The 22,747-nt window shown below is 35.2% G+C and overlaps 2 protein-coding genes across 7 annotated transcripts in view; one reads left to right on the top strand and one right to left on the bottom strand.

The window, feature by feature from the left end:
• The window catches only part of LOC121730070 (solute carrier family 12 member 4), a 371,671-nt gene that overhangs the window by 245,146 nt on the left and 103,778 nt on the right, over positions 1-22,747 (bottom strand). The gene's annotated exons all lie outside the window — the stretch shown is intronic.
• Positions 1-22,747, top strand: part of LOC121730077 (monocarboxylate transporter 9-like) — a 31,147-nt gene that overhangs the window by 1,275 nt on the left and 7,125 nt on the right. The window contains exons 2-5 of the mRNA XM_042118910.1: positions 7,263-7,389; positions 8,509-8,931; positions 10,116-10,461; positions 15,144-15,291. Coding sequence (XP_041974844.1) covers positions 7,263-7,389; positions 8,509-8,931; positions 10,116-10,461; positions 15,144-15,291 — 1,044 coding nt within the window. The remainder of the gene's footprint in view (positions 1-7,262; positions 7,390-8,508; positions 8,932-10,115; positions 10,462-15,143; positions 15,292-22,747) is intronic.

The raw sequence follows: 22,747 nt of genomic DNA, 5'->3' as shown, positions 1-22,747 counted from the left end.
GCCACAAAAATGCGAAATAATACTAACAGTATTAACTAGGGTGTTAAAACCCATAGCACTCCTTTAATGTCTATACACGTGCGAGACAATTCCAAGAAAAAGTAGGTTCAACATAATAATTACAACCAAATTAGTCGAGTTCTAACTTAAATTTCGTTAAGGCATATAATTAAAGTCCACTCAAAACGCTGACTCAGGCACTCATCGGATACGTGATGTCTCGACGAAATATTAGACATAATATTTGCCGGATTGCAAATTTTTACTTCCATTCGTAGGAACAATAAACTATAATATCAACTTACAAATCCAAATTATATTATAAATGCGAAAATGTGTCTGTCTGTCTGCAGTTACGTCTTCGCGCCCAAACCGCTAAACCGAGTTTGCTGAAATTTGGTATGGACATAGACTAAGGAAATGTCTGGTCTCTGGTGTCATAGACTAAGGAAAATATAGGTCTCTGGTATGGAGATACTTTGAGTTGCGGGAAACGACATAATCCATACTTCCATACTAATATTATAAATTCGAAAGTGTGTCTGTCTGTCTGTTACCTCTTCACGCCCAAACCGCTGGACCGATATTGCTGAAATTTGGCATGGAGATACTTTGAGTCCCGGGAAAGGACATAGGATACTTTTTGTCCCAGAATAATATGCGGTTCTCGCACGATAAACGAATATTGGCGCAATGGAGTTGAGGGTGACGTCTAGTAATACATTATATTATAAATTTTAACTTAAAGCATGAAGAAGGTAATAAATATTTTCTGAATAATTATAACTAGAGTATTTAATAATATTCTTCAATGAGTTTTTAAAATACTAGAGTAGCAATGTCTTACAAAAGATTCTCAGAAATGCGTAACCACTTTTTTGTTCAAAAGACAACGTCAAGTCATATATTCGTTATGTCATTATGTATGTGAGATATGACTGCAGGCATCTTCGAAGTGGCAACGCGTTGCTACCGTAAACTTCCAATCTAGTTACGTTAGTAACATAGAATATCATTGATATTCTTTAGAATAAAATATTATATATCTATTGATCTAACACATAAGGTGGACGTCGTAGAAAAAACTACTTAATAGCATGCAATTTACTCACAACATTATTATTGCATATTAAATTATTTTATTGTAAAAAGTTTTGACATGTTACGGATCTTCCGTGTCGTGAACATTAAGTTAATATACCTAGCGGAATAGAGAAACAAAGGCCTGAGAGAGATGTCACTATCAGTAACACTGCGTTGTAAAAAGAGACGTGTGATACATGAGAGCAGCACTCTTTTTTTGACGTCCAGTCGGCATGTGCCGCACGTTGTCAATTTAATCTCATATAATTCATGTTCAATCATAATTGTGTAAGTGTATACGTACACATATTTTTACACACAGATGATACCAATTACGGTTACGTTTGACAGCTCGAAATTGTTGCTCTTTTCTGCTCAGATCGAATTCTCGGAAATATAATGTAGTATCCTATTTTAGAAAATGAAACAATTCGGGGCTTATTTTCAAGTAAAAAATGAATTATAAAACCGACACTTTAGGGTTAGTCGCCCCTCGCGACCAAATTACTTATAGGTTCGCTATCTGCCTAGGAATCAACTTCTCTGATAGTACATTCGTTAGGCCTGAGAATAGGTCTTTACTTTTTATCTATTTTTTATATTGATACAAGAAATAATTTATATGGCAAAACAACGTTTGTCGGATCAGCTAGTAATAATGCAATATAAAGGCTGTCAAACTTTGACCCATTGCCCTTTAACGCGCGTCAAAGATTGATTCATTACAGGAAAAAGATGTGCTAAAAATTTGCTAAGTACGAGTATATTTGCGTGCTAAGGGTTCAGTACCAAACGGCAAAACACTAATTAAAATTATCATATACTTAATAATTATAAAATTACTACATTAAAAATAATTACTATAAACATCTGACAGATAACTTAGCTTGCTAGATTATTAAGCAAATTCGCAAATCGCAAGAAAAGGTATCTAAGTAATATTAATTATTATAGTATAATCAATACATAATTATTATAATATTAGAAAAAATCCATTGTGAATGTTTATTTATAACTTATAACTATTACCTATATTTTCTGTAGCATAACTTAGCAAATAGTTATTACTTAATATTACTTAATGGCAATATTAACGTTCTTAACACAAACATTAGAGCTCTAACTTTATTTAATTTCAAGGAAGTCATTAAAGTCCCAAGAAAGTTTTAGGAGAAGATGATATTGTTGCAAATATTTTTTCGCAATAATAATTATTCTCAGTCTTAAATACTACTTGAAATTATAACCAAGTAGATGTTGCTCGCTGCGCATGCGCAGGAATTAGTTTTTCGCGCGAAAATGGTACTTATCAGAGAAGAAGATTCCTAGGCAGATGGTGGACCTAAGTAATTTGGTCGCGTTAACTCTAACTCATCCGACCGATCACAGCTAGCCATTTATGGCTAGCTGTGATCGGTCGGATGATTCTCTCAATCAACAATCTCGAGCTGTCAAACGAAACCGAAATTGGTTTCATCTGTGTGTAAAATATGTATACGTATACACTTACACAAGTAAATAAATAAATAAAAATAAAATATCTTTTTATTCAAAATGGGTATCATGATACACTTTTTGAAAGTCGAACGAAGAAACTACGTTGCCTACCACCGGTTCGGGAACTACCCCGCCGAGAAGAACCGGCGTAAGAAACTCGCACGGGGCCATCTTTTGCAAAAAAAATGGAAAATTACAATGTTATGGCTTACAGCTATGTAACAAAATTAAAAGAAAAGTAACCTGCATGGAGCCACCCTATTCCCAAGGTGTGCTGTCCTCGAAGAAATCATTGATTTTATAATACGCTTTAGCACACAAACGTTCTTTAACTGCTTTTTTAAATTTGTTTAAAGGTAGATTTTGAACATTTTCTGGGATGTTATTGTATAGGCGTATACATTGGCCTTTAAAGGATTTGCTTATTTTGGCTAGTCTGAACATTGGTATTGCTAACTTGTTCTTATTTCTAGTATTTACATTATGATTATCACTTTTCTTTTTGAAAATATTTATGTTCTTTCTAACATATAAGAGATTTTCCAAAATGTATTGAGATGTGACGGTCAGAATTCTCATTTCTTTAAATTTTTCTCTTAGAGATTCCAAAGACGACATCTTATAAATAGAACGAATAGCTCGCTTCTGCAGCACAAATATTGTATTAATGTCCGCCGCGTTTCCCCACAAGAGGATGCCGTAAGACATTATGCTATGAAAGTAGCTAAAGTAAACTAATCGCGCGGTCTCTACATCAGTGATTTCACGAATTTTTTTAACAGCATATGCTGCAGAACTAAGCTTATCTGCCAGTTTCGCAATATGTGGACCCCATTGTAACTTACAATCCAGCGTTATGCCTAGGAATACGGTGGTGTCTACTAAATTCATTTTCTCATAGCGCATACGGTGGTGTCTACTAAATTCAATTCATAGATCAAGCATGATTGAACATGATTTCTATGAGATTAAATTGTCAACGTGCGGCACGTGCCGACTGGACGTCAAAAAAAGAGTGCTGCTGTCATGTATCACACGTCTCTTTTTACCACGCAGTGTTACTGATAGCGACATCTCTCTTGCTCAGGCCTTTGTTTCTCTATTCCGCTAGGTATATTAACTTTATGCAGCTAGCATTGAATTGACATAAGCCGACCACATGACGTATTGTGGTAGGTCCATCAACTGCCTATAGGAATCAATTTCCTCGATGGTACATTTTCTCTGTGATATAAGATTATGCTATGTCCTCAGTCCTACCCGGGAACTCGAAGTATTTTTCCGTCTTAATAGAATGTTTAGCGTGTAAAGGGTAAGGACTTGCAATATTCACAATATAAGTTTCGATTCCAAGAAGTTTTCTACTTATCAAGAAAATGATATATTTCGATCTGATTTTATATATTTTGTACAATTATTCCTTGGTGCATAATATTTTTTTAGACAGCAGCTGTCGAGAAGTAGTCTTATACACCGTACACGTCTTATATAAGACAGCAAAACCAGCGTTGCCAGACGTCCTGATTTTGGCGGGACGTCCCGATTTTTTCATCAAAATTAAATGTCCCGCGCGGGACAGGCTCAGTCCCGCTTTTCGGGTAAAGCCCGAACGTACGTGCAGCGTGCTGAGAAAGAAAGGTGCGTAATGAAGATAAAAGTACGGGAGGTAGGGGGGTGGATTTTCTTTGGCTACTTTAGCTATCTTTTGCCACGTAAACGTTATTCTAATGCAAATAAAAAGATAAAAAATTCAAAAAACTTTTAATTTTATACCCATTTTTACATTGTCCCGCTTTTGACTGAAGAATCCCGCTTTTTTTTCTCAAAAAGTTCCAAAGTCCCGACTTGGTACAAAAAAAAACTGGCAACGCTGAGCAAAACATACATTTCCATGCAAAATACGACTCCACAATTCTGTTACCTTGTTTTTAAAGACATAAAAATTACGTATGTATCGAAAATCGAAAGATATAGAACAACAATTAATAAAACGCTCTCGAGTGCCAAAACTTCAATAAATTAGGCATTTGTAATACATTAAGTTAAATTGAGGTCACATGGTAGTTGAGTAAATAAAAACATGTTTGTATAGTTTTACGTTCTATAAAATATTGTTATTTGTAAAAATCGAGGCTTTTTCCATGCGACACGTCAAATTTATGACTTTAGCATTCATAAATTAATGGTTATCATAATATTAGTGGTTGTAAACAGGAAGGCTTGTGCACTCGGTCAGATTCTCACGATGCATTAAATTTGTGACGTAACTATTATTTGTTGACGTCACAAATATACCTGACCTATATTATAGTTCGATAATATTCGGTAGGATTGGTATTTATGACTAGTTATCACTTATCATATTAAGAGCTCACCTGACTCTAAAAATCAAACATCGTCCTTCTCTCTTCACACTCACGCCCGTCTTTCATATGCCAGGTGAAAAAGGACGGCGCGGAATCATCGCCGAGTTAGTTTTAGTTGAATAAAAGACGAACTATAATGATTATGAAAAAAGTGTTTTGAGCAAATTTAGGTTTTATCAATACCTTTTTAGATATTAAAAAATATTAAAGAAAAGACAGCAAACTTCGAAGATCCAAGCAAAAATGTGTCTAAAACAAGGTTTTTTGTAAAAAAGAAACTGTCGAGCATTTTTTGAGTAATCGTGTTTTCGTCTTGAGCATTTAATCTTTATGAACTGAAGTTACTTGTGTCAAAAAATCAGTTTTCTAGACCTTACAGATTTTGAGATCTAGGTTAAAGTATGTAGTCAAGTTAGGGTCATATGGGCTCTTAATGGTTGTAAACAGGAAGGCTTGTCTAAGAGCCTGTCCACACGGCGCGTTGCGTCAGCGTTGCGTCGACGCAGCGCTGCCGCTGCGTTGTTTTACATACAAATAACCAAGGTGTTCACACGTGGCGTGCTGCGTCGTCGCAACGCACACATGTTGGACAGCACTCAGCAGCCCCAGAGACGAAGCTGGAGGGGGTGTTGACGTTAAGACTGCTTCGTAATAACGCTGCGATGGATCAGTGTCTGTGTGGTCGTCTATGCGTCAAAATATTGCGTTGCGACGACGCAACGCAATGAAACAATATGTCGTCTATCTGTTTGTTTTGACTTTGTAGCTCTACCATGAGTTTAAAGCTATAGTATTTATCGATACTCGACTATTCGCCATACTAAATATTTACTACGTAAATATTTACTATGGCGATTTTAGTTCCGCAAGTAACCGCTAGAGGCGCTGTAAAATTTGCCATACTAAAAATTTACGGTAGTCGGTATCGAGTATCGAAAAATACTATAATAGCTTTAAACTCATTGTAGAGCTACTGTTACCTTATTAGTAGTTAGTTTAAATGACATTGATATTGTATTTCATTACTGAAATTGGCCTTCGAGACCAAGTTAACACGAAACTCGTAAACATAACATTAACTTGACTCGCATGTCTCCACGTGGAACAGTATAAATTATTTTCATTTACTAACAATTAAAGACGTAAGTGGAATAACTAACCAAATAACTAACTAACCAAATACCATAAGGACAAATACTTATTTTTCCCTTAAAATTTCAACTAACCTTGTAACTTACCTACTTGCTACCGTTACCTGGCTACACATAAAATCCACAGTTTTTGTATTTTAAATCATTTTGCCGGCCGGCCTAAAGCCTCCATTAGCGCAAAAAACGGCAATTTTTTAAATGTTACTTACCTGATTCTTCCACTCACGTCTTCAATTAGGACGAGGCGTTATATTATAAATTTATAACAATAATTTCAATAACAACAAATAATATTATTAAGCTTCATTCATGCTCCTTGGCATGGCAATGAGTTCGCTGAGCTCATTCTGTTTAATATTAAAGCGTATACGTGGGAGAGCCATGCTTCGGCACGAATGGGCCGGCTCGACCGGAGAAATACCACGTTCTCACAGAAAACCGGCGTGAAACAGCAAGCATGTTTGCTCGTTTGCCCCCTTTATTTCATAAAAAAAAGCCGCGTGTGCATTAATTGATATACAGAGTGTAAGAAAAAACTGATCATAATTTGGGTGTGTATAAGTTAAAATTTTATGTCCCTTTTTTAAAATGTCCTTTACAAAGAACTGACTCAAATACACCCGAAATGATTATCGCTGTTATGTAGCACCCTGTACAAATACGTTATAAAGGGTGTAACAAAACTTAGTGATAATACTTAAGGGCGTGTACGTGTTCCTTTTAGAGAGTTCACTGTGAAAGTAGCAGCGCTAAAAGAGCCAAATTTTTTTGCGATTTGTATGGGCAAGCGCTCCAGCGTCACGTCGAGTTTCCCCATACAAAAGTGATAAAAATTTTGCTCATTCAGTACTGCTACTTTCAAAGTGAACTCTATACAGGGGATCCATATACACCCTGAAGTATTATCACTTAGTTTTGTTACACTCTGTATAATTATCCTATCATTGGCACGAAAACGTTTTTAGGGCCTGTTTCACCGCTTCCTGATAAGGTGCCGGGTAGGCTATCCACAACTTATTTGACAGATGCTCCATACTTTATTTGTTCTGTAAAGTTAAGTTGTGGATAGCCTATCCGGCACTTATCAGGAAGTGGTGAAACAGGCCCTTAGTATTACGAAATCCTACATTGCCAATATTATTGGGTGTTTTAACTTTTTTTTCAGATCGCTGGGACCGCTCATCAGCCAGTGTTCGGGTTCATATACAATGACTTTCTGGACGAACTGGGAGTGGGTACGGGGGCGGTAACCGTGGTGTTCGGAGTATTTCAAGTTACATTGGCGATTACAGGTACGTTATAAAAAAAGAAAGAATTTTGAAAATCGGACAACAAACGGCTGAGTAATCGTTGAACATACAAAAAAATATCAGCCGAACGTACAACCTCCTCTTTCTTGGAAATCGGTTAAAAAGAAACTCCTAAAAATGTCATAATAATATGTAAGTACTAAGTACATTCCTACTTCAAATATATAAATAGATAAAAATCAATTCATAGGTTGCGACTCGCGTAGATATACGCGTCTTTTGATCGGATTCTGTCATCTTTTTTTTGATATAACCCTGCAAAATTATGTAGATTCGCCTTTGCCCTTGAATTCATATCTCTGATAGTGTCTTGTACAAGAGATTCTTTAGTATAAGATACGACAATTTTAAAAGACATCAGGCCTAGCATAATAATTATTATAATATAAATTTGTACGTTTCTGCAGCCGTTAGTTTTTTGGGTACCTAATAATAATTAGAATCTTTAAACTCTTCTAAAACTACTTTAAATTACTATAGCTTCTTATACATGACCCATTCTCGTATATACATTTAAATATCGTACATTCGCACCTACTTGAGACTTTAAAATAAAAAAGAAATAAAGATATCAATTTATAAACATTATTCTGACTAAAATAGCTTGAATTCTATTTTTAAACTGTATTTTAGCCAAATCGGTGTCATTAATCGTATTAGAACAGCTTTTTTGGTTAAGTTCAATGTCGGATATAAAAATAGAATATTCTATTTTTAAAATTTTTATATTTACAGTACCTAAAAAATCCAAAATAACAGGTTTCAAAACATTTGTATGACTGTATGAATAATTATTGTTACGAATTAAGCTACTCGGATAGGAGTAGATATTGTATATACGTGTATAATTATAAATTATGAATTAAATCATGTATAAAGATAATATTAAGGGCCTGTTTCACCGCTTTCTGATATGTGGTGGCAGTGGCGAATAGGCTATTCATAACTTTTTTGACAGATTGAACTGTCAAGTTAAGTGGTGAAACAGGCCCTATTCGGGGCACTTATCAGGAAGTGGTGAAAGAGGCCCTTAATCTTTAAAGTTAGTTATACAAAGATAACTGGAACAAATTTGTGATTAAAGCAAGCATTTCTTTCCAGGTTTTTCCGCAAACATAGCCTTAAAGAAACTGTCGCTGCGACAGGTGGGACTGATTGGGGCCTTTATTTATACGCTGGCCTCGTTCCTGGCCATTTTCGTGGTATCCACGACGCAGCTCATCATTACGAACGGATTCCTCCAAGGGCTAGGAATGGGCCTCCTAATTCCGGTTTCTTACACGAGTTTCAACAGCTACTTCACGAGGAAAAAGGTGCTCTATCTGAGCCTGTGTAAGGCCTCGATTGGCATGGTAACCATGGTGTACCCTTTGTTCATCAAGTTCACGATCACGGAGTACGGCTTCCGAGGGACCCTGGCGATCCTCTGCGCGATCTCCGCCCACAGCATCTTCGGCGCCGTAGCAATGCAGCCGGTGGAGTGGCATATGATTAAACAGTTTAAGTCCTGCGAGAAAATTGTATGTAAGTGACAATTATACAATTAGTTTAGAACATTTTCTCGGTAATTGTGGCATTATGTATTATTATGTTAGCGCCATATAATTGTATACTTAGGCCATATTTAATAGGTTAATAGTAATGTAAAAGGATATTTTCATATCTCATACGATATATGAAATGATAGGTAGGTAAAGGCTGTAACCAAAGGCATCATTTTTATTATTAGGCGATAGCTTGTGGCATTTTATGGGGAATAACATTTTATAATAATTTATGGGGAATAATTAAGCCATGCCCATTCCGTTGGTTAAAGCTAAAATAATTTTAATTGTGAGAAGGAAAAATGGGCACGTTGCAATTTTTTTTCGTATAAAATATTTTTTATTTATTTACTTTCTTATTTATTTATTGAACACATATTATATATTTATTATTACAGGATAACCTAATACAATAGATCGGAACTAAAAAACTTAATAAGTACCGTACTAATATAACAACCAAAAACTTAAAACATCAAACAAAATCTATATATTATTAATATAGGTTTTATTGAAAAACTTTTTCAATAATAATTTTAAGAGGTAGTGCACTACAACTATAGACCATATTTTCTATAGAATATGTTTTAATAATAATCATTACAATATTTTATGTTCATGCTATAAAAAACTTCTCCGTTTTTTTCTGATTTTGGAATTATATTGAAATGCTTCCAAAGTACGTCATTATACCTATTCAAGCATGTGATTTATGAGAAGTACTAAAATAAATTTTATTAACATATTTTATTATTAAGATAAAAATATACCTATTAGTACAAAATTTTTGTATCGTATCGTATGCAAAATACTCAGACAAGTCCGATATTATGAATTTCTATGAGACTACAACGAGACAATAACTCGGTATTTTGTGACAATTTTACTCTCTACTTAATATAAATTTAAATATTTTATTCTAGCCCAAATACATAAATTAGTGCAACGCTTCTGCAAATGTTAATAATTTGTAGTCTACAACTTAATAAGCTTAAATAACAGCTTATAACTATAATTAAAATTATGAGCTAGATATTTATAAACTTGTAAAAAAAAATAATAAAATACAAATATTATATTTTTTTAAGATTATTTTATGCCAACTCTCATTTAGGGAGTCTATTTATGTCCAGTTCCTAATTTGAATTTTGTTTTTTTTTTCAGTGATACCACCGACTCCTTCGGACGTAGAAGACATAAATAAATTCGACCTCGCTCTCCATAATAACCACTTGGTACACAATACGAAGTCGGTAGAGAATCTGTTCACCAAGAACTGTTTAGAGAACGCGCATAAGGTTCCTGGTCTTTTGGCGCCAAAAATGACCTCATTGAGAAGACTGAGTATACCTGTTTTAATGGGCACAGAGAAATGTGATAGTAGGTTTAGTTCCAACGATAATGTGTACATGGAGAACCTGTATAAGGCCGCGTCCGTCAACAGTTTGGGCAACTTCGGCAGTATAGCGGCAGAGCCGATGCCGATTATAAAAAATAAGGAGGGAAAATGGTAAGTAAGAATTTTGCTTATACTATAGTCGTACATTTAGTCGTTAATGCTAAGTACCTACTCACATACGGTTTTGCTCGATCGAGCAATAACGTCGAGCGAACCCGCGGCTCGGGCTTTCGTCCACACATTCAGCATTGCTCGATAGTTTTATTCTAAATCAATATATTTCATTCCATCAATCCAGCTCGATCCGGTTCCATCAATCCTTCGAGCAGCTCGATGCGCATGCGAGCCTTCGAGCTGTCAGTTTTGCGGTCCACACAGTAATTATTACTCGATTTGGAGTAAAACTATCGAGCAAAACCGTATGTGAGTCATACATTGTCATTAGTAAGGTGTATACTTGAAAAGAGCCTTACCCACTTTGCCTTCGTAATCTCTACTAGAGAGCTTACTTAACCATAAACTTAAAAGTAGAGAGTGGAGAAAAAATAATACGGGTAACAACATGAATAGTAATAATTTTCCCACATAAATTGCACTGCAAACGAGAACTAATTTGTTGATAATTACTTAAAACGGTCTCATAATATTTTCAATGTCATGTATTTTAGTTTTATCAATCTGCATAGCTAGCACGCCGTTGCCCAGTCGATTCTTCGGAAGAAAGTAATGGCAGTTTATTTCCCATGTCTACATATCTTTTTCCTGAGCATGGCGCCACCCGTCGACTTGAGTTTTAGTGGACAAAGACAAGAAACTCTTTCCATAGCAACCGTCAATTATTTTTTTGACATTTACGTTTTTTGATTCTTTTTTTTTTATTATGGCACTTCGGCTATAAAACCATGGCCAGTGTCGAATAAATGGCGGCAAATTCAAAAAATCGACGTGCAGCAACTTATAGGAATTATAGTTTTGATCATAGACATAATATATACTGTTTTGATCTACGAAATACGAAAAATAAAAACTAAGTAACTTTATTATTCGTAGTTTGTAGATCAAAACTATTATTCCGGCTATAGACAGGGTTGCTATACATCGATTTTTTTTTTTAATTTGCCGCCATTTACTCGACACTAGCCATGGTTTTATAGCCAAGTGCCATAATAAAAATAAAAAAAAATCAAGAAACTAAATGTCAAAAGCGGTTCGTCATGCTTGACTTATAGATTTTCAAAAGCGGAAGATATCGGGATACGAAAGAAACTTTTTCTCCAATGTTTTTCCGGTAAAACTGTCAAAATTTAGTTTCTTTCGTTTGTCTACGTGCTTGTGCTAGCTATGCTGGTGCAATTTAACTTAAGATTACGGCACAGATTAAATAAACACAGAAGTGTAATCTTGTATTGCTTTTGTCCAAACATAGTAACCTAATATCAAAGTATAATCTACAATATATTAATACGCGAGCGAAAAACTTTGGAACCCCTTTTACGAAAGATGCGGAAATGTAGGAGCATGAAATTTCGCACAGTTTTAGTTTAAATGTGGAGAAGGAGTGCATCGAGCTAATATTGTTTTAAAATTATGATTTTACCATACATTAGTTTAATAAATAAAACATTACACACACTACAACGCGCACACTACCATGTAGGTACAACACAAGTCTTAGTAATAGGGTTCCGTTTTTACCCTTTGGTACGGAACCCTAAAAATGGATTTTTTTTATTAAATCTGAAGTAGACAATACTTTAAACGGGGATCCAAAGAAATACTTAGTTAAATTTAAGGTCGAATTTCGACCATTGGGCGATCTCTAGTAATTATTATTGTTTGTAGTAAAATATAGTTAGTTGTGACCACAGTATAAAAATATTGCTATATTTTAACTTCATACTAGACTCCTCGAATCGGGACACGCACACATAAGCGTAACTTAATAATAACTTGGGTGCACGTGCGGGTGCACTTATTGAAAAGTCAATGTTTAGCCATTCCAAACACACAGCTGTTCTATTGTAAGCATTTTTTCGTAATTATTTATTTTGAAATGTCCAGATTGGACAAGTCACCAAAATATACAGATAAGCAACACGCGACAAACTGATATCAGGCGTAGTTACATACAAGTTGAGGGCATAGGCCAAGATCGAATATGTCAGTAATAATCCTCCTATCAAACTTGGGTATTATCTCGTTTTATGTGACTGACGAGACAGACCGTTCCGGATGGCTACGTCGCTATCAGGATTATTATTAACAACCGAATTATTACTGAAACATCACGAGGAGAGCTGTGATTTTCGATTTATATTATGTAATTTTGTTTTGAGACGTTTCGTGCGGGAACGGCGTTCATTTCATTTTTACGTTTTCGTACCCACAGGATAAAAACGGAACCCTATAACTAAGACTTCGTTGTCTGTCTGTCTACAAGCTGTATCTCAAGAACTAGAAATATATATAGCTAACTGCTAGACATCTGAAATTTTTACAGATTGTGTATTTCTGTTGCCGCTATTGCTACAACTATTAAATAATAAAATATTTTTTAAGGGGGGCTCCTATACAACAAATGTGTTGTAATAAGTAATTCGAAATTTAAATTGCATAATTTATAATTAAGTATAATGTTATATTATATTTTCGATATCATCATGTATGTTCCAAATTCAAAAGTTTCATGCATTATGAAAGCACAAAAATAGACAAACAACTGTTTTCGTGAATACTTATTGCTTTTTAATGATCACCAAATCTGATTGAATATCAATTTATAATAATAATAATAATTTACAATCTCGTCACTGGTGGGTGAAGCACTGTTACCCTTGACAGGTTGAGAAACCTGTAGTAAGGGTTAACAGTCCCTTTTCCTGCAGATGTTACAAATTAAAGATAGTGACGTATATTTCTAATTTTACGGAACATAATTTTAATAATTATTAATTATTATACTAGAGCATGCAAAGGTGTGTGTGTGTGTGTGTGTCTGTGTGTGTATGTGTGAGTGTGTGCGTCTCTCTCTCTGTGTGTGTGTGTGTGTGTGCGTGCGTGCGTGCGTGCGTGTGTGTGTGTTATGGCATGAAGCATTCCGTTTCATCGTGACTTTTGTTTTGTAAGTATTTCCGGACTAGCTTTTTACAAACATTATATGTGGATTCGTACAGTGATACTTTTAGGTTAATTTTGTTATAAAAATATGGGCCCAAAAAGTAAAAGAACCGTTTTGTAAAAGACAATCACGGTTGAGGTATTTGACATATTCTGTCCTTACGACCCTTCGTAATCGCGATGAAAGGAGTGTTACGACTTACGGTGTTGAAGAAGAACTGCACTGAGAATGAATAATTGTCGGATGTTCAGTACATCACAGTTTTTGTATAATACAGTGGTCGGGTGTAGAATAGGACGGAAAGTTGCAACCTTCAGGATTGCCCTATGAGATATTTCGAGCGGTTTCAGTATACTTTTTGTCACTCCGCCCCAGCAAGAGATACAATACGAAATTATGGGTAGGCATAAGGCGTAGTAGACTTTGCGGACTATTTCTTGGTTTGCAATGTGACGTAGATTTTTAAATATATAGATTAATTTACGCATACGGGCTGTCAATGAGCTTATGTGGATTTTAAAATTGAGGAATTTGTCGAGTGTTACACCTAAATATTTTATATAGTCGACGGAGGATATTGTAGGACAGTTACAAAGGGGTTGGGGTGTATCGAGGGAAGACATGCAGATGTGTGATCTTAAAGATAAGCCAACTGTTGGTTGGGACTTGGGGTTTACGGAGAAGGTAATAAAATTAGTTTTCGTAGAATTTAACGTTAGGGTATGGGATTTGAGCCATCTTTCAGCTATTGTATTTATCATAATATTATTAATAAATCTAAGATTATTATTTTATGTTTGTTGCCACATATCAGTTTTTCGTATATTTCTATCTTTTGATATTCAAAATATGCAAAGTTTTCTGTTTAAAGAACGAATAAGCCATAGGGTCAATTTATACTAGCGCAGAGTCGAAGGGCATCGAAGCGAATTATTAAAACTGAACATAACAAATTCAACCTTAACTCCAAAGCGTTCACGCACTTTATTGCTTCTGAGAATCTAAAAAGGCACGCGCATCCGCGCGCATCCGCGCGAATTCGCGTGAATGCGCTTGACCAACGCTGATTGGCCTCACAGAAGTAATGTATGCGTTACGCTCTGGAGTTAAGGTTGAATTTTCTGTGTTCAGTTTTTGGGAATTCGCTTCGCTTCGACTCTGCGCTATTATAAATTGACCTTTAGACAATATTTTGCAAGTCATTCTATTTTCTAAATTATTATTTAAATATAGAATTCGATTAACATTAATTAAAATTAAAGCCCTTTCTGCTCACCCCTCTTTCAAGATGTCATAAAAATACTTTTTTTTTATTATAAGTAATTATAGATCTACCAGAATCTAAGGGCAAAAAGTGAGAAAATAAATCGACTCTAGCAATACTGGGGGAATTGAAATAAAACATTTTGATCCTTTTTTCCTTATTGCGGCTTACTCTGTGTGTGAAACATGCAAAAATGTATCCAATGATCAAGGATATTTTTTTGAAAATCTGCCATCAAAATTTGCCATCAGATTCTAGTAGACCTATACCTAATCATATTTCAACCACCTACAGACTTGCGAGTATGTCTGGCATTACAGTTAAATAATCTTGAATGACAAAGTGAAAAAAAAAATACTTTGGAGGTTTATAAATAATTTATGTGAATTAAGAATACCTTTTTTGTTTCAGGCAAACGGTAGCTGAATATCTGGACCTGACCCTACTGAAAGACTTGGTCTATGTGAACATCATCTTTGGGATAGCCCTCGCATTTTTCGCCGACCTCACCTTCTTTACCTTAGAACCTTTGTTCCTAGACAAGAACAATCTTAGTAAGGTAAGAATTGTTTTACTCTATAAAACTCTTAAAGTAACATAAGCCCATAAACTTTTTACTAGATATAATATAAATATTATGCGGACTCTGACCTCTCTACGTAATGTCCCATACAACCAATCACGAACATGAATAGGGGCACATTCGTCGATAATTGCCCCATAACGGCCATAACACGTCGATTTTCGTAATCATGGTGCCAATTGGATAGTAATTATTTACAAAAAAAAAACGTGTATACAATGGTAACGTAAAGAGGCACCTTAAACATAAAACTTAGAAGTCAAGAAGTGAACTTCTGTTTCACTCATGTCCATAAATTGGATTCGAACGTTAAAGTCTTTATTATTGGTTCTGAATATTTTACATATAAAAATTCACTAGACATAGAGAACCCTAAAATTTAAGCGTCACTTTTATCAAAAATTGAAGGATTGGCATTTTGGTTAAATGACAATATTATGCAGATTTCTGACTTTTACTTATCATATTTCGTTAATAAATAAATATGGCTATAAATATGTTGCGATAAGTGACAGATAAGCAAATATCTAGCTCAGTCATTTTATGAAATGACGTTATTTAAATACGAGGTGGTTAGTTTATTTTAACCACTATATTTATTCGATACTAACAATCTAAGTCTAGAAGTTTCATTTAATATTTTTTTACAAAAACGACTATAGTTAAAATATTTTAGGGTGGCACCAGCAGTCATTGACCTTTCTAGTCTAGGAGCTATGTGAAAAATATTCGCACTGCATTCTGTTAACGTAAGAAACAACTTGAACTCTTATAAAGACACAGACCCTACTCGTAGATTCATCAATTAAGACATCTTGGTAACTAAATATCTTAGTATGATAATCTCCAACTATTTATGAGTTTGAAGTGATTAAGTACTTCATACTCAGTCAGTTCACATCGAGTACGCAAAATACGATATTGTCCTTATCATAAAGTTAATATACCTAGCACAATAGAGCAACAATCTCGAGCTGTCAAACGAAACCGAAATTGGTTTTATCTGTGTGTAAAAATATGTGTACATATACACTTACACAAGCATGATTGAACATGATGTCTATGAGATTAAATTGTCAACGTGCGGCACGTGCCGACTGAACGTCAAAAAAAAGAGCGCTGCTGGCATGTATCACACGTCTCTTTTTACCACGCAGTGTTTCTGATAGTGACATCTCTCTTGCTCAGGCCTTTGTTTCTCTTTTCTATTCCGCTAGGTATATTAACTTTATGGTCCTTATAATAGAAACATCTGTCACTTCATTGTCAGGCGCGGTTTGTATAGAAAACGGTGAGATATGACAAGTTCTTTTACAGGGGTCAAAGACCGCTACTGACAGAATTCGGGAATTCGAGAATAGACCTCCTTTTCCTAACAATTTGATCTCTTTAAAAACTTTACAAAATAGAAAGTAGTGGAACTCGTTTAAAACTTGACTACAATTATTATTATTAGGATGCCAATGTGTTCATAAAAATAGAAGTCTAAAAACAAATAAACTATGAAAATGTCTAATTGGTCGCTGTTAAGTTATGAGTTCTAAATGTTTCAAAGATGACTGCATTCATAACACAATACGTATTTTTGTGGGATGATACACAAATACTTAAGAGGATACAACAGGGGCTAGAGAAATGAAAAAAAAGTACGTGTAATATCTATAGCTGTCTCCCTTACCTCAAGCCTATAACGCAGAACGCGATAGAGACAACTGCAGAAAATCCAGAAAATCAACGATTCGTTGTCCCCTGATTCCTTCTCCAAAACTTAACCGATTTAAGTACTTTTTTCATTAAAGATTAAAAAAAGGCTTGAGCTGTGTTCCTATGTTTTGCTTTTTTTTGTTTAATCTAGCCAAATCTGTTTTCTGGACGTTTGAACACAGTGGAAAATCTGGCCATTTTTTTGGGTTTTTGAACGTTCATATCTTATTTAATAATTAAATTATGAAAAAAAAGAAAACATAGGGACATTGTATTAGTGGCCGTAGATATTCAGGAAAAAAATTATAACTCTTCTAGCATTATCCAGGGAGGAAACAGGGGACAACGTTTGTATGGAAAAAAGGGCGGTGTGGAATCCTCTTAACAGCGTCCAATTAATACTAATTAGAAATATAGCAGACGTAGGTACACATAATATAATTATTGTTGATAAGAAAATGCATGTATTATGATTTTGGATATTAGCATACTGTTTACCAGACACAAGATGTTTTTGACTGATATCAGTGAAAGACACAAAATGCATAATTTATTGACACGGTCAAGCTACTTTTTAATCACCTCTAATATTGGTAGTCAAAAATTTCAAGTTTAGATTGTTTTTTAACAGAAGATTATGCAATGAATCAAAAATGCTATTGAAAAGACTAACTTCTATTAAGAAATTATACGTGGGAGAGCCATGCTTCGGCACGAATGGGCCGGCTCGACCGGAGAAATACCACGTTCTCACAGAAAACCGACGTGAAACAGCGCTTGCGCTGTGTTTCACCGAGTGAGTGAGTTTACCGGAGGCCCAATCCCCTACCCTACCCTTTTCCCTTCCCTACCTTCCCCTATTTCCTTCCCTACCCTCCCCTATTACCCTATTCCCTTTTAAAAGGCCGGCAACGCACCTGCAGCTCTTCTGATGCTGCGAGTGTCCATGGGCGACGGAAGTTGCTTTCCATCAGGTGACCCGTTTGCTCGTTTGCCCCTTTATTTCATAAAAAAAAAAAAACAAATTGATCATCAGGAGGGACAGTAACACCAGCGGGGTGAGCTATTAGACCTTTTTATGTCATTATCATTGGCGATTCTATAACGAAGCGATAATATAGAAAAGATCTTGGCTCGCCCCGCAGAGTAGACAGAACTAAGGGACTAAGATAACACTGAGCATAATATTAATTTGTCTTATTTTTTTAAACGGTTAATGTTACTTTAATTACTATTATAGTTCCGTACTCCGTAGGCGTACTTTAGTAACATAACTCGTCTGACAAGTGACTGACTTCTGATAAAACTCTCCAATCTCCATCAATAACAACTTGCTTATCTACACGATTACCATACTATGAAAGTGACTCTATAACATTCAAAATGGAAAAAATTTGTAGAAAATTTTAATGTTGTATAATTGACTTGTAGTAAAGTTACTTGTAAAATGGGAAAAATTGAGAGTCTCAACAATTAAGAGGAATATAATATTACTAGCTGTTGCCCGCGACTTCGTCCGCGTGGACTTTAGTTTATAGCGCGCGGTGTTAACAAAATTTGTGTCAAAAGCTTTTATAAAAAAACCCTGGTACCCCTTAAATCAATACAGCTGTGCAGTGTGCACACAATAAGTATTTCATTTTTTTATATTAAACTTTATATTTTATGCCAAATTTTAAAGCTTATTTAGCCCCCCAATTATACAACTTTACCCATAAACTATTTATCATTGATAGGTTTAAGGTTACGTCACTGCACAGTTACGTAACCTTAAACCATACACTAAAATGTTCATTGCATCGATATATTTCTGGATTTTTTATAATATTATACATAAAATATATTTAAGTAAAAAATAAAACGCCATCTGTTTTCATATATTAGAATTAAAATGTTGATTGCATTGATATATTTTCTGGATGGAATATAGGCCAACACCGGTACACTCGAACTCCTTTATTTTAAAGCGCCTTCTGTTGTCAACTTGTCACATATAGGTATTAGAAATGCAGTAGGAGTTCTATCAGATAAGATAGATTGATTATTATTATACCAAGTGATTATATTATTAAACATAATATTCTAACGTATTAAAAACTATAAACAAAAACATACTAACTAATAAGTATGATTAGTTCTATGTTACAATGAAGTAAAAAATAAAACGCCATCTGTTGAATCGTATTAGAACTAAAATGTTCATTGCATCGATATATTTCTGGATTTTTTATAATATTATACATAAAATATATTTAAGATTTTTGAAATTTTATTTTAATACACATCCAAGACCCAGGAACATTGAAAACTTTTTGTTCCGCCTGCGGGACTCGAACCTAGGACCTCCGTGATGAGCGCTGGCCACGCGCAATGCGAATTCATTTTCATCGATATTTTCATGGAAATAAGATATTTTCCCACATCAAAATGTAGCCTATGTCCTTTCTCAGACTCTAGAATAACTGTGTACAAAATTTCATTGCAATCGGTTCAGTAGTTTTGGCGTGAAAGCGAGACAGACAGACAGACAGAGATACTTTCGCATTTATAATATTAGTATGGATGTCTGTTGATTCGAGTGATTAATGTGAGCCAAAGGTGTTATTGCATAATCTTCGGTGAAAAAACTTAAAAAACCACCAAAAGGTGATGAGACAAAATATGTGATTTCCAGAACGTATTAAAAATAATATCTTTAATAAATAAGGTTGTAACCTACATGAAGTTATTTTGAAAGCCATACTTTAACAGTTGTAGAAGGGATAAATAACGCCATTTGGACAGGATGAGTAATAAAACTATTTAGACTTAATTTAAAAAAAAGTAGGTTAACATTTTTAGTGTCCCATCCACATTACTAGTAAATACTAATTAGTCATTAGATAATAACTAATGCTATTGAGTCATAATACGATGTGCTTACAAAATCGTATAGAGTAAAGAAAGAACAAACAAATACCATAAAAACACCGTTGTTTGAAGGTCCATTAAATTACGATGGAATGTTGCTACTCGACGGTCGACCATGATATTATTACAAAATATTATGCAATATCTATATTATATTACCGAGTTTTATATAATTCGGTACCGGGAAAGTTACAGCTGAATCTAAAATATTAGGTTGTAGATATAGTTATTTAGGCGTAGGCCGTAGCCATACGTAGCTCTTAGAAATTTAGATTTTTTGAGAGCTACGTCAAGTCATTGAACCAATTTAGAATAAAGCCATAGGCCATGGCCCGTGGCACTTAGCAACAGTAAAACTTTTCTTTTATTAACCGACTTCCAAAAATAGGAGGCTATATTATGTTCAGCTTTGGATATATTTTTTAAATAGATGTAGCGATCCGATATTTATAGAGTTAATCACGCTAAAAATCTTATTCGGTACTAACCACGTTTTTGTTTATATCGTAGTAATAGAAGCGTACTAATTAATATAACTAATGAATCGAGTATTCTGTATAATTTTTAATTCCGTAAACAAACATGCTTTGCATGATGAAATGATGATACATCGCCCTCGACATCTAATAAAGTTTGTGCGTTCTAAGATGATATGGGTGACCGTTTTCATGTTCCTTGCTACGGGTTTTTTAACAAGAAAACAAAAAAAATCAAAATGTAATAAATTATATTCCATCTACAAAAACAAATGTTTCCTATAATTGTAAATTAATAAAAATGAAAAGATGCTAAATGCTAACTTATTAATAAAAATTATAAATATTAACTGTGAAATAGGAGTATAAAATTATTGTTACGAAAACATTTGAAAAATGTCATATTATGCATGAAACGGAACATATGTCAATAGAAATTGACTCTGTTGAATCGAAATCAAATCGATAAAAAAGGGCGGCCATCTTAAATCGTCGGCACCACTGAAATGTCTGTACGAAATCGATAATTTCGATTGCAAGTCCTTTACGAAGTGATTAGATATTTTTAAACTCTCGATTAATTTTTGTTAGGTAACTTCCCGGCTACTATTGTCAATTATAATGTGTCACACTCACTCACGCATATCATCATAAAACGCACAAACTATAAACAACCATATCGAGCAAGAGTTCCAGGAATCGGAATCGCAAGAGTAGTGCTCGAGATTCTGTGGCTCGAGTAAGACAAAATCTTGCACTTTAGAGCCCCACAGACTGCAGACTTTTAATCGGCCGATAGATTGATCGGGTTGGACTGGCAGCGCGTACACGGGGCCAACTAAACACAGCAGATTATTGAATGGAAAATTTTACACGTTTTATTTTGTTTATTTAGTAATTTCTGCCGAGTCGGCCGACCAAACAATCGGCGTCGTCTGCCCGCGTGGTAAAACGTCGTACTGATTTTGCATCGGCCGACAGTTGGCCGTTGAAGGCAATCGTATAGACTATAGCCCATCAAACTTAATTATCGGCCGACTCGGTATCGTTGTAATATGCGCACTTCCATACAGCTTCATACTGATCAAGGGCCAAACCAAACTAAAGGCCGATTTAAAGTCAGCAGTCTGCGGGGGCTCTAAAGTCTAAGATATACCACAGAATAGGTAATAGTACAAGGCTATAATACAAATTCCTCGAAGCTCGCGCTTATCAAAAGTGGACCCTGTCACTCGACAATAACGTATCACAATGGAAACATGCACGTGGTTGGTCACGTGTTGTGGTCGGACACGCTTTTTACCAGTTCTCAGACTGCAGACAGACGTACATAAAATTATCAAAACCCGTTTCGACTTCCGAACGAATTCCTTCTCTACGCACAAGTTCAAATTTTGAAGGTTGAACTCGATGATAGCATTAACGACCGCACTTGAGACATTTATTATTTTTTTTTCGAAAGGGTCTAAGCTACTGGTCTGGTTAAGACCATGGTAGTTTAATCGTGGCTATAACTAGTCTGTTGCTAGTTGGTTTGGAAATAAACAATGAGGGGGGCCTGGCCCCCTCCCCTAAAGTCACACGTGTGACATTCTAGTCGGGCAATATTGGGGAGAGCTACGAAAATAAGCTATTTTTATCTGACGTGGGGACACGGGTCCCCCCTGCTCTTAAGGGGTCCGACCCCTTACTCACTCTCAGACGAGTGAGGCTGCTCGCGCGCGGTAGCACAAACTAGCTGCGTACGAGTTATCGCGGTAGATGAGCTCAAGTTATTAATGTTATTGCTTAAAAGAGGGCCGTCCCTCTCCCCTTCCGAGTCCAGTTGGGGTGACATACGCGTGTATGTTCTAATGTCAAAGTAATTGGTAGAGCTCTCTACGACAATGTCGCGGTCGCGGTCATGATTTAGGTGTGTTCCTATGCTATCCGCATGCGAACTCGAACCCGGGATCGAGCTCGGCACCGGATTTCGAAACGACCGCACTTGAGACATATTTTAATGATTTACTAACTTTTATTTAATGTAGACATTGACTTAATAATGCTCCTGTCAAACTAGTCATTTAATTAAAAAAATTAATAATTTAAATATCTAATTTCTAAGCTCTCTAATCACTAAGTGCATCCAGTAATGTACTTGGTTTTTAATCGCCAAATATAAAATGTTCCACGCAAGTTAAATCTTACATAGGACATTGACAATAATAATCTAGATTGAAAATATTGTTTCACTGAATGCAGGCGATAATCTAAGTTTCGCAAATGGTTAGAATTTATTTGGTCTTGACTCTAGACAATAGACTATAGGCTTCTTGTAGAGACAGTGATTTAATGATTGC

Source organism: Aricia agestis, chromosome 9 (genome assembly GCF_905147365.1).
Source record: "Aricia agestis chromosome 9, ilAriAges1.1, whole genome shotgun sequence".
NCBI lineage: Eukaryota > Metazoa > Arthropoda > Insecta > Lepidoptera > Lycaenidae > Aricia > Aricia agestis.
The sequence above is the reverse complement of the archived record's forward strand: the minus strand, read 5'-3'. Positions and strand labels throughout refer to the sequence as shown.